Source organism: Artemia sp. Qi Xiang Cuo, chromosome 12, assembly GCF_049724085.1.
Source record: "Artemia sp. Qi Xiang Cuo chromosome 12, ASM4972408v1, whole genome shotgun sequence".
Classification (NCBI taxonomy): domain Eukaryota; kingdom Metazoa; phylum Arthropoda; class Branchiopoda; order Anostraca; family Artemiidae; genus Artemia; species Artemia sp. Qi Xiang Cuo.
In genome coordinates, this window is record NC_142805.1 from 41,708,770 (window position 1) to 41,722,869 (window position 14,100).

The 14,100-nt window shown below is 31.5% G+C and overlaps 1 protein-coding gene across 1 annotated transcript in view; it reads left to right on the forward strand.

Annotated features, from left to right (window-relative positions):
• Nucleotides 1-11,517, forward strand: part of LOC148946126 (sodium-driven chloride bicarbonate exchanger-like) — a 68,550-nt gene extending 57,033 nt beyond the window's left edge. Inside the window, exons 14-16 of the mRNA XM_089098142.1 lie at nucleotides 3,961-4,171; nucleotides 7,115-7,222; nucleotides 11,275-11,517. Coding sequence (XP_088954268.1) covers nucleotides 3,961-4,171; nucleotides 7,115-7,222; nucleotides 11,275-11,502 — 547 coding nt within the window. The 3' untranslated portion in view covers nucleotides 11,503-11,517. The remainder of the gene's footprint in view (nucleotides 1-3,960; nucleotides 4,172-7,114; nucleotides 7,223-11,274) is intronic.
• The last annotated feature ends 2,583 nt before the right edge of the window (nucleotides 11,518-14,100 follow it).

Sequence of the window (14,100 nt, forward strand, 5' to 3'; positions counted from 1 at the left end):
AACCCCGCAATATCCTCGCATTTGCAGCGCAAATGTTCGTATAAACTTTAGAGAGGGCTCATTTGATTGGAAATTGGAAGTTCTAGTCCAGCTCTTAAGATTCAAAATTAATCGAAGGGCAAATAACCCCCCCCCCACACGCCCTTTTTCCTCACCCCTTCCTTTGAACTAATTCTGTTTATACCTGAAGGCCCAATGAGAGTTAGAATGTTTTGGTATTAACACACACACCTATTAGGCATCTGCTCTCCTCCCTAACAAGGAAAGAAACAGAGAGTGTAAGGCAGTGGCGGATCCAGGGGAGGGGTGAGGGGGGCGCCCCCCCCTAACGTAGTCTAAAGTAATGCAACTTACTTAATTAACGCAAGATTGCGTTAATTAAACTTGCTATTTTTTAATCCATTCATTGGTGTCAATCTCTGTCCACAAGTTATGCAAGCTGTCTATTGTTCATATATAAGGTTATTATCAAAGAGGTAATCGTATAGACTTTGAAAAAAGCCTCATTCGATTTAAATTGAAAGTTCTAGATCCGTTTTTTAACGTCAAGAATAATCGGAGAGGAGGCAACCCCCCCCCCCCATGCCATAAAAACTTGAAACTTTTTGCAATCAAAAACGAACAAAATTAATTAAAAAAAACTTTCCGAAAAATAATTTTTTAAAATAAAATTAAAGGCCATTTTAAAATTAAGCTCAGGATATAAAAATATATTTTAAAATTCAAACTAAAAACGACCAGAAACTACTATTAAAGAATAAATGAAACCCAACACTAACAGAAATTAAATAAACAATTATAGCAAAAAACATACAACAAGTAATAATATTAATGAATAAACAAATCTTTAAGGGAGTAATGCTTAATTTTAATATGAAAATCGATCTTGAAACGAACAAAGATAGTTTGCTATTAAAGTATAATGAAAACTTGAACCAAACATGAAATAAATAAACAATCAATGTGAATAAACGTACAGTATTTATGAATGAAAATGAGTAAATAAATCTTAAAACAAGTCAAAATAAAATTGAATATATAAATCAAGTTTGAATCGAATAGAAATAACCACAAACAAGAATGTGGGTATCGCCTCACTACAGAAGCCTAAAACCTACTGCGTCATTGGCGCTTTACTGAAAACGAATCATATTACAAATGTTTTCTTTTGTACTTAATAATGAAGATAAATATTAAAATTGCAGTAAAATTTTGAACCGCTGAGGTTTCAGCAATAAATATCATTATGCATAATAAATTCAGTTTCATTTATTAGTTATTTCCATTATTGGTCAAGACAAATGTAGTTTCACTACAAACAAAAGTTTTATACTGCCCCCTTCAATAACTGTAAAAACCTAAAGACTAATGCGTCATTGGCACTTCACTGAAAACGAATTACTGTTATATTACAATTTTTTTCTTTTCAAGTTCTTACAGAATTTAAAATGAAAATAAAAATTACAGTGAAAAAAAAAATATTGAACTGATTGATATTTTCACAATTAATATCATTATATATTTAATATTCAATTTGATTTTGTTTATACTTTCCAAGACTGTTCAAGACTCGTATAGTTTTCAGTAAGGCACCAATGACGCAGTAGGTTTTAGCTTCTGTAGTGAGGCGATACCCACATTCTTGTTTGTGGTTATTTCTATTCGTTTCAAACTTGATTTGCATATTCAATTTAAGTTTCACTTGTTTTAAGATTTATTTATTCATTTACATTAATACATATTGTATGTTTGTTCGCATTGATTGTTTATTTAATTTCTGTTCGTCTTCAGTTTCATTTATACTTTAATAGCAAACCATTTTTTTTTGTTTCGAGCTTGATTTTTATATTCAGTATGAGCATTACTCTCTTTAAAATCTATTTGTTCATTTATATTATTACTTGTTGTATGTTTTTTGCTATGATTGTTTATTTAATTTCTGTTCGTTTTGGGTTTCATTTATTCTTTAATAGTAATTTCTGGTCGTTTTGGGTTTGAATTTAACAGGTATTTGTATCTCCTGAGCTTAAGTTTAAAACGGCCTTTACTTTTCTTTGAAAAACTTTTTTTTCGGAAAGTTTTTTAAATTAATTACACTAAAGAGTAGCTGCAGTAATATCATGCTGAAAAGTTAGGACAAGAGACATAGTGTTAATTAGGCTGTATATGATAATTTGTAAGTTTCAATCCTTATCGACGCTAACGATTGAAAAGGTTCAACTGACTGCAAGGTCAATATATATATATATATATATATATATATATATATATATATATATATATATATATATATATATATATATATATATATATATATATATATATATATATATATATATATATATATATATATATATATATATATATATATATATATATATATATATATATATATATATATATATATATATATATATATGAAAAATTCGGTTCCATTTCCTCTACGGAGAGGAACGTGCAGGTAAGAATAGATTGATAGGAAGGTCATTTTTACTGTCTGCTGACGATGAGGCGTTTGAAACATGTGCAATATGTTTACTTTTTTTGGTGTTCCGTCCGGATTTAGCCTCGGCGGAGGAAGTTTGAGGAATATTATTCTACCCACTCCAGTGAAAACAAGTGCGTTTTACGAGCTTATGCCCCAGATATCCTGCTTATAGATAATCCATAGCAAAGAAACAAAACCAATGCAAGAGATTACATTCTTGTGTCAATTTGCCTACATTTTGTTTGTTTATGATTAATTTAATGGTACATTAGATAGATACATTCAAGGCTGAATTGGCTGCAAAGGCCAAATAATATTTTTGAACCCCTTCCTCGGATTCATGACTAAAGTGCTGTTGCAACACTCCGCGTTACCCACAACAGAAATTATTACGTATATGAAGCAAAACGGAAGAAAAGTTTTAAAAAAAGTATCAGAGCCATGCAACCGAAATATCTACTACAAGAAAACAGCACTATATAAATATTCTGTAAAAGTTAAACGTCGGTTAAAAGAGTCGTGGTTGAGTGGATGGTAGCTCTCCTCACGTTTAGGCTAAACGGTAATATGGTATTAAAAACAAACAAGAATAAAAAGAAGTTTATTCAAATGAAAGTAAAGAATGACATTAGGACATAAAACAAAAACAAAAAATTATATACCAGAAATACAAATATGACGCAATTCCTTGAGACAAGTGGGATCGAACCTGCCAACCTTTGGTCAGGAATCACAGCTCTCTCCAACACGTTATCCCAAGGTATTAGTTATAATAATTCTTCTAGGACGCAACTCATTTACTATAATCAGTAGAATTTCAATGACTAGAATCTTAATAGGCCTAGTAAAATTTTCAAAATATAGAAAATAGGTTCTCTATTTTCAATAGGTCCTCAAAAATATAAATGTTTTTACATTTATATTTTTAATAAATCAAATAATATTAACATTTTGATTACTAAATATCAGTATATGTATATTAAACTGACAATGCACATTCAGTTGTATTTTTTTCAGTGAAGTTCAAATTGTGTTCTGGCCTTGGGAAGGCATAGGGGTTGAGCCCTACTCATGTTAATTGCTATAAAAGCTCGCATTTGGGGATGACTAAGTGTAGCCCAGTCATTTACGGGAAGTCAACTGTGGGTTAAACTAGTCTGTGCTATTCAGACTATAAAATTAACTGTAAAAAATATTTTATTTAAAAATTACTCATAAAAAAATTCAAATGAAACATTTCGAAAAACAATAAAAACTTTTTGATAGCCTTGACAATAAAAATAAAGATTGGATTAAGCAGATTATTGTATCTAACTGTTCTTTATCATCCAGACTGGTGATTTTTGGATAATTATTTAGTTTTTTTTTTACATTTTATACGGTAAACCTGCTCGTTCCTAGCGACAAGTAGGCTATTCTCCTTGCAGATAAGGTAAACCTTTGAAGTAACATTTATAAACTTTGTTTTCTAGGGAGAATAGAGTCACTCATTTGTTTATCTTCATACTCGTTGGTCTGAGTTCATTCATGACATCAGTGCTGAAATACATTCCTATGCCTGTACTTTACGGTGTCTTTATGTACATGGGTACTGCACCTTTAAGTGAAATGGATTTCTATCATAGAATCAAACTGTTCTTCATGCCTGCGAAATATCAACCTGATCATATTTACATAAGAAAGGTTAGTCGAAATGGTTCAATTTTTTATGCAACGATAAGCAAGAACTAACAAAACTTACTTGTAAAAATGTACCAAAGTTTAATCTTAATTATCCAAAAACAATCATTTGTAGAAGAAGCACAGGTCACAGGTAAACGAGCTGCTTACGTAGTTATCTAAAATAGTTTTATGTGCTCGCCCTGGGATTTACAGATTTGAAATTATTATTGATATTATTCTTACACTAATATTATTATTGTCAATGCAAAAAGAGTTAAGCCCAATTTCTGTTTGTTCAGTTGAACATTCGATCTTTGTGCTATTTCAGTTGGAATAGTTGTTTGTTCAGTTGAACATTTGTTCTTTGTGCTATTTATTTAGCACAAAGAGAAAAAAAAGTATAAACTCGCTAATTTTCTGCAGCTTGGAGGCTTACGATATTTGATATTATGCCTAATATATCCAATTTAGTACTTTTCGTTATGTGTTTAGCTAAGTGCGACTTGGACTGAAGAAAACGCTTGAATTAAAGTTAATTCACCGCGCATTCTGCTTTCGTTTGACTCAAATTTTAAACGAATAAGGAAGCATTAATCCTATTACACCAAATACTAAATTAAACGTGAAAAATAAAGACTAGTTGTATACCAACACCTGAACACTTTTTAAGAGGTATTGGTCACCTTGATAATGTTTACGGTGATTGTGTAATTATTATAGTGGTGTGCTCACATTTACAAAAAAATAAAATCAGTTATTGGGACAATCTTATTCAAAAGAACAGGCTGCAGATACATGTTTGTACTTACCAGATACTCACCAGAGACTTTTTCGGCGAGCATATTGTCGACCAACAATTTTGGTCAACAATCGGGGAAATATATTTGTTTATCAACAATTATGGATCAACGATATTTCTCGCGTGAACATGAATTTTTATTACTGTTGGAAAAATATGATAATATTTTCTAAAAAAGTTGAGCATTATTTTATCATTTTCTGTTGGACTCGTGTTTACTCGGTTGATCTTTCAATGTTTACGCAGCTTTTCACTGTTTGATCAAATTCTATATGTTTTGATTTTCTAAAACTAAATTTGTCTATTGCCCTTTGGAGGAGAAAAGGATAGATAATTACAAAAAAGTACCTTCTCCTGTCTTGCTTCAGGCAAGAGATAAAGCTAATAATAAAAATAACAAGCTTTTCGAAAAGTAACTGTTTTTCCTCTTCTTTTGTAAGAACAAAAAAGTTTCCCTTATGATATACTGCCTTGAAATTTCCCCCTTAATTTGACAAACAAGCTTGACAAGCAACGATTTCAATTGTTGATCGTTTTCATCTGCAATTTTGATCAACAAAAAATTTGTTGGTCGCTAGAACACAGTTGTTGATTTTAAATGTCTTGCCAAAACAGACTGTTGGTCAAAAATGTTGATCAATAACGTCATCAGAAAAGGCCTCAAGTGAAGAAACACGATCACCAGTGTATTTTGAGCAAATGACTACACAAAATAACCATAGATCTAGAAATATAACACTGATTAAATAATGAATACTTTTTTTTAAGTATCAAAAACCCAAAATTAAAAAAAGATTAGTGAATTTAATATCCCAGAAACAACTAATTAAAAAAACGAAATAAATAAGTTCCAAAAATTGCACACCAGACCAAATAAAAAAACACAAAAGAAAAATCAAACATAATTAAAATAAAACTAAAAATAGAATAAAGAAATAGAAACAATTAAGAAAAAATAATTATGACTTATGAGCTAACTAGAGATTGAATATGACACAAAATTAGGTTACATGAACAAAGCAGATACATCAAAAATTAAAATTATTCAAAAAATTGAAATAAAATTAATATAATTATTAAATTTATAATTTTTATATAAAAAAATTAATAAAAAATTTAATTAGAAATAAAAATAAAAAATATTCAATGCAAAAAAAAAAAAAAATATAAAAACACAAACAAATGATTTAAATTAATAAAAATGTAAAATTAACCAGTCCCAAAATTGTAAACCAGAGTTAAGTAAAACAAAATTTCAAAATAAAGTAGTTGTTTCGAACAACCAAAAATCAAAAGACCATAGCCAATTAAGGTAAAATAAGCAAAATATAAACAAATTCCAAAAAATCATTTTAACTTCAATTGAATAGAGTTCGTCAAACCACGCTCATTTTAATCATCTAAGTGCAACTACCGCAAGAAAGTAAAAAAATAAAATCCAAACCAATTTTTCTTAGTTATTTCAATTAGAACAAAAGCTTAAATTTTAATTTTTCCCTTATCTTCTCTAGGACAATTTCAGGAATCTCTGTTGTATATTTTAAAACTCTGCTTCCTTTCTTTTATCACAATGCTTTGAAAATAAATTTTCTTCTTTTTCTCTACACAAACGCATTCAATAAGTTCATCCTCCCCTCCTACACATCATACACAATGAAATGAAAAGTACCAACCTTATATACAATTAAATAAAAGAAAAAACAAGTTTTTTTAACTGAAAGTAAGGACCGGCGTTTAAACTTAAAACGAACAGAAATTATTCCGTATATGACAGGGGCTGTCCCCTCCTCAACACTTCGCTCTTTACACTAAAGTTTTTTATTGTTAAAAAAAAATAGAGTTGTGAGAAAGTCACTTATGTTTATTATTCATATGTATATGTACTTATGTTTATTATTTGTTTTGGGATGTGCGCATGCATTTGAGGCTGTTTGAATAGAAAAAAAAAAATTAATGTTATTTCACAAGTAATAACTTCCTTTTAAAATTCGAAATCCTTTCCCCTTGTTTACTTAGATGTGAATTTTCCTTTCATTTTGACCAAAAATTATGTTTTCTGCTTTACAGTTAAAAGTCGGTATAATGGCAATGCAAGATTTTTTTATATATAGAAAAACATGTTTATTCGTCCTATGCCGGATTAATTATTCCCGTTTTGTTTCCAGATTCCATTGAAGAGAATTAATATATTTACGCTCGTACAACTTGTGTGTTTCGCCCTTCTGTGGGTTGTCAAAATGACTGACGCAATTTCTATTTGCTTTCCTCTTATGGTAAGTAAAATATCATAGGGTGTTGCAAAGTCATAATATAAACAAAGTAAAAATAAGCATTTAAGTCGAAGGGTACGAATTAGTAGAGTATTTGTTTAAGATTAGGAAAAAGTGTCATAAATATCTATTTTAATAGCTCTGTAAAGGAAGAAGCCAAGCAGTTAATAAATAATATACACAATTTCACTTTCTCTCTAAACAAATTTGTTTTCTTATTTTTTGAGTATTGTAAGACTTATGTACAAGAATCTTGCCTATTTTTAAACTAAAACCCAATCGATGGCTATAAGTGTATAATGTTACCGTTAATCCAGAGAAAAATTATTGACTATATTCTTTTTTGATTTTAATAATGTATATATTTTTCTTATAATTAAAAAAAAAAACTTTTTACAAAAAATAAATTTTTAAAATAAGAGTAAAGAACTCCATTAAACCAATAATTAACAAAAATAAAATCAAATAATCTACCAAGCGTAAAACTACCACAAGTCAGCATCGATAAATAAATCAAACTCAAAACGCACAGAAATTACAATAGGCTAAATGACCGAGTGAAACTCAAGACGAGCAGAAATTAACATGAGTAGGGCATAAAACCCTTATGCCTTCCCTAGGATAGACAATAATTTGCACTTTAAATAAAAAAATACAAATAAATGTTCATTTTTATTTTGATATACATGTTATGATATTTATTCCTTAAAATGTTAATAATATTTGATTTATTAAAGTTATAAAAATGAAAAGATTAAAAAAAAAAAAAATTATGTTCTAGCCTTGTAAGGCATAGGGGGTTATTGCCTTTTGATCAGTTGAACATTGCTTTCATGATGCCCCGGAAGTTTCACTTTTAAACGTTAAGCCGTTCCAAAAGTATTGTTGATGTGCTATTTTGACACTTTTTGACGCCTTTTTTAACTTAATAATCAAAGCCTTAAAATCTGTTGAAATTAAAGTAGTAGTTGGTGCAGTTTAGTAGCAGTGGTAGCAAAAGGAAAAGTAACAGTAGTATTAGTGTTAGTAGTGACATGCATATATTACCTTTTCATCAATTGATCTTCCTCTTTAAGATTTCTCCGAAAGTTTCAACTTAATACCCAAGTCAATTCTTGAGATACGCCCATTTGACAATCAGCATGTGCATAGTGTGTTTTGATTTTGTTCAAATTCCCCCTCAATATTCTGTTAAATATTTACCTTCATACGTGTAGCCTTAATTGTACTACTATTATAGTAGTAGTGATAGTAGTAGGAACAGCAGTAGCAGCAATAGTGTATTAATAGTAGCAGTAGTAACAGTTGTAGCAGCAGTATTAATAACTGTAGTAGCAGGTACACTTTGCCTTTTGGTCAACTAAACATCCCGCTCATGATGCCCCTGAAGTTTCCTCATGGTATGATAAGCCGTTCCAAATATATTGCTGATACGCCCGTATCAGCAATCTGTATACGCATAATAAGTTTTAATTTAGTTCAAATTTCCCCACAACGTTTCCTCAGACATTTTTTCCAGTATCCTCAGCCTTAGTAGTAATCACTACAAAAGTATTAGTTTTAGTGATACTAGTGGTAGTAGTAATTGTGATTGTGGTAGCAGTAGAAGCAGCATAAGTTATAGTAGTAGTAGCGTGCAAATATTGCCTTTTTGGTTAATTAATCATCTCCCTTATCACTTCTTGAAAATCATAAATTAATATACTCGTACACATAACATTTACAATCTGCATGCGCATAGTGTGTTTTGATTTTGTTCAAATTCCCCCTCAGAATTCTGTGAAACTGTAAAATTCAAACTTATAACCTAATTTTACTACTATCATAATAGTAGTGGTATTTGTAGGACGAGTAGTAACAGCAATAGCATATAATAGTGTATATTATAGTAATGACAGCAGTAGAAGCAGTAATAATAGAAGTAGTAACAGTAATATTTTGACTTTTGGTAAACTGAATATCCCACACATGATGACCCTGAAGTTGCCTCTTGGTATGATAAGCCGTTCCAAAAATATTGCTGATACGCCCGTAACAGCAATCTGTATACGCATAGTAAGTTTTAATTTAGTTCAAACTTCCCCAAAAAGTTTCTTCGGATATTTTTTCTAATATCCTCAGGCTTAGAAGTACTCGCTGCAGACGCATTAGTTTCCGTGATAGTAGTGGTAGTAGTAAAACTACTTGTGGTAGCAGTAGTAGCGGAATGCAAATATTGCCTTTTTGGTCAATTGATCATCTCCCTTATCATTTCTTGAAAATTCCAAGTTGATATACTCAGACATTCCTGAGTTATTCCCTTTTGACAACCCATATACACATAACATGTTATGATTTAGTTCAACACTCCCCTCAACATTCTCTAAAAAACTCATCTTAATGCCCTTCGTATTTTGGTAAATTAAAATTCAACCATACATACCTTTTCTCACTAACAAATACTAGGCTATATGTGAACAAGGAATAAAGTGCATACCCCGGGCAAAGCCCGGGCCCTCAGCCTCGAGGGGGGGGGGTGGAAATCCCAAATAAAAAAAAAATGATTGTTTAAAAAATGCTGAAAAAAAATTTATGTCTCAAAACTTTTTTTGTAGATTTGTAATGGAAAATGAAATGATGGGCGTGGGGGGGGGGTGTTGGTTTCTCTCAATCAGTCTTAAGAAAATATGGCTTTTTTCTGTTAAAGTCAATTTATTCTTCAGCTGTCCTCTAAGAATTAAAAATTTATTTAAATCCTTTGAAAACGTATAGATTTGTAGTTTTTTGATCTACACTCTTTGACATTTTCACAAATACCTTTATGTGACAACTAATATTTATGTCGGCTTTTTTTTGATTTTTTTCTTTGTCCACCTTAAATTAAGGTCTGGTCCCCCCCCCCTCCGCCCCACTTGCCTGGTTAATTATATAAATCCCACCTCGCAAGACAGAACAACAAAAATAAATATCTATGGGACAGAAACAAAGTTGGAAGCATAAAAATATAAAAAAAACTAACTTATACTAATCTTTTATGATGTAAGATTTAACAGGAAAAGTTTATCTATACCGCGTATATTTTTTTTAATTTTATACTTAATAAGTTGATAACAAGTATTTAAATGTAACCTTCGTTCAAACTTTTCTTCTTTAAAAGTGCCTAAATGTAGGTCAAATTTTAGCGAAGGTGGAACTCTTCTCATCTCAGTAATTCTCATCAGTATTACAACTGATGAAGGTCACTTCATATTTGACAAAAATATTTAATATTTTTTGGAAAATTTATCACCGTCTATTAAAAGATTTTATCGCTATTATAACTTTTATTTATCGACAAACATGTCTATGGTCAGTAAGAAGAAATAGCATAATTTGTTGAAACAAAACAGTGCAATATGCTTCAAATCGATCGGACCATCGAGATTTCGTCGTTTCCAGATTTAGTTATTTTACTTGCTGGTTTACTAAAAAAACATATAAAAAAATCCAGTGAGGTTGTTCTGGATTTGAATGTTGGACAGCATTACGCTCACTTCCAATTTTTTTAAAGAACTATTTTGTTTTGTCTTGAATGGTTTAACTATTCGTTAAGTGCAAAGACACACACACGGATTAATAGACCCTTCATTTTAAACCACCACAAATATAATATCTGTCTTGCCATTCTCGTGTCCTTATTGCTCTGGTTTACTCAATAGACTAAGAAGGATAAAAATTAAAGTAATTTTTTTATACAGTTTGCAATTGACAGCATTTAATAGTCACTAGTCAAATTCTACAGGAATAAGACACATATGATTTTACTTCTTATAATTATCTGACTTGTATCGAGAAAGTTAAACGCCTAGTTCTTTTAACATAACAACGGACTAAGGATATACTAAATCTGTGGATTTAATTATTTAGTCTTGTAAAACATCACTAATATGGAATAACCGAAGAATAAATTTGCTTGAGCTTCCTCGTTTCATTTGGATTAGCCTAGTATTTGATATAATTGGCTTTTACTTGGTTTCGATCAAAATGCAGGATTGACAAGTTTTCTTTTCAGTTTTGTATTAATTTCGTTTTTTCAGCTTATCATCATGATCTTCGTGTGCAAGAGTCTTGATAATTTCTATACAAAAGATGAATTGCGGGTCATCGACGCCGTCATACCCCCATTTAAACAAAAAAAAGACAAAAAGGGTATGGACTTCGAAGAGCCTATGAATACTCCCGATTCACAACCAAAGGGGAAAATGAATATTTCAGAAGAGCTTAACAACTGTGGAGTATGGACCCATCTTACGCAAGGAGTGTAAGTTTTTATTCAGTTTTATGTTATATCAGGGACCTGTCGAAACTCGATTTTGGACTCCTAAGACTTAAGCTATTTTTTCGTCTAGATGGTACCAGAAACAGTGAAAATGACATCTGATTGTTCGAATTGAACAAAACCGTACAAATTTAAAAAAAATTACGAAAAACTGAAAATTCAATTCTTAATGATGAAGACCTCCATATTCAGCTATGCAGGTTTTGGTAGTACTGGGTGCCAAATTTCAGAGTAAGAAACGTGGGTGAAAACAGCAATGAAAAGCAAAAATACATGTCAGCAAACAGCGTAACAAAATATAGCGTTCCTTTAACCGTATTCATGTCTTTGAGAACCAAGAGATTGTTCAAGTCTGAATTTTCATAGATGAAAAACATTGTCAAAAATAAAAAATCAGTTTTACTTATTTATTTTCACAGTTCAACCTGAAAATACTGACAAAAATATTATACTGCAATCTAAACTTCATAATTTAGAAACTGTCAAAAGCAAAATCTTTGAAAATCGTGTTCTTCATGTTTGAAAATATTGGAGGTGTATCATTAAGGAGGGTAAATGTTGGAGGGTAAAGTCTCTTTTTAGGGGCTTCAGTCGGTGTATTTTTGACTTGGTAGCATTAATTGATAGATTGGATTCGGTACACTTGAAATTAAGTTATTCGAAAATGTCACTATAAAAGAAAAATACATCAGTATTACCTTCAATTAGATAAGACATCATATAATTTATACACGTCTTCATGCTTACTCAGTAGGTAGTTGATCAGAGCGAAAAATGTTATGACTGAAAGTTTGGTGCCTTGTGGGGCCCCACAAGCTATATCACTCCAGTAGGAGTAGGTGTCCTCTTCGTGGAGGGCGAATACCTTCTGCTGCCTCCCAGACAGAAAATCCAGTACAACTGTTAGAGTTTGAAGACCATAGGCGGGCGTGCCTTGTTTGCCTCTCATTACTGGCAATCTCACGGTCTTATGTCAATTTGTGTTCGTACTATTTTGTGTTCCTTTTGTTTTTGCAAAGTGGCATTGGATTACCCTAATATAGTTTTAACAACAAAAAAGTAAATTTTGATAGAAGAAAATTTATAATTAGAAAACTTTTGAATTTCTTAATCTAGTCTTGGATAAAATTTGTGACTACTGATGCTACCACCAGTGGAATGGAAATCTGAACTTGTTCGAGTTTTTCAGAGAATTCTGATTCTGCATTAAAAGTTATCAATTATTATTGTGGTTATCAAAAAGTTGTGAATTATGATGATAACTTAAAGTTATCAGTATTGCGGTCGATAGAAGACTATTGAGAACCTTGTAAATTAGTCTTTATTTTGTGAAGGTTGCTATTGGAATTTTCTGCTCTTAAGAGAACTGCCTGTTTTTCGGGATCGGTTTTGTATCTTCGCTCCAGCGCTAGTTTGTAGAATTATTTAGAAGTTGGAAAATATAACGCATCACGTTATTTGAGTTATTTTAAAAGTTACATCTTTATTAATGTGAGAAGAAACAATTTTGTTCTTTTTAAATTTCAATTTTGCTCTTTGATTCCATTACAAAAGACTTTGTTTTTTTTTTAGAAACGGTATAAAACGCAAGGCCTAAAATATGGTTTGGTATGGTCAAAATCATAAAAAAGTGCATCTTAAGCTACTATTTTTAAATTTTTCAGGTGGGATGGGAGTTGTCGTACAGATTTCAAGGTGGTATTCCTTATACTACCCTGGGGGAGAGAGAGAGAGAGAGAGAGAGAGAGGGGGGGAGAGAGAAACAGAGAGAGAAGTTTTTAATACAAAGCTTTAGTAGATCTTTGCTAATTTGAAAATTAAAAAACATAAAAATTTAAACAAATGCTTAAAAAATTGCACAAATAAATGACACTATCGGTCTGCTCATGCAGGTATAGGTATCAGTTGGAGTTCTTGTATGGTTTTTCAGTTTGATGGGGCATCTGTGGGGAGACTTTCATAGATGGTTGGGTTTAACAGCAATGCTTTTCCAAATCTCCAGATGAGATTGCGCTGTCTTTGCTCAAGGCATTGGATGTCAAGTTTATTGAGTGCTTCTTGGTAGGGAATATCACTACATCCAAGGATGATCCTAACTGCCCTTTTCTGCACTGACTCTAGGTCGTGCATTAGGTGAGCAGTATGTAGTACGGAAGAGCCTAAAGAAAATGACTCTCAGTATTTTCACTTCAGACACAACAGGAAATGGGACTTCAGGGAGGGGAGGGGTAAAGTCTCTTTTTAGGGGCTTCAGTCAGAGTACTTTTGACTTGGTAGCATTAATGGTTAGATTGGATTCGTTACACTAGAAATTAAGCTCGTCGAAAATTTCACTAGCAAACAGAACTACAGGAGTATTACCTTCAAGCAGATAAGACATCCACTAATTTATACCTGTCTTCATGCTTACTCAGGCTGTAGTTAATCATAGCGAAACATTTTATGCCTGAAAGTTTGGTGCCTTGTGGGGCCCCGCAAGCTATATCACTCCAGTCGGAGCAGGTGTCCTCTTCGTGGAGGGTGAATACCTTCTGCTGCCGCCCAGACAGAAAATCCAGTACAACTGTTAGAGTTTGAAGACCAT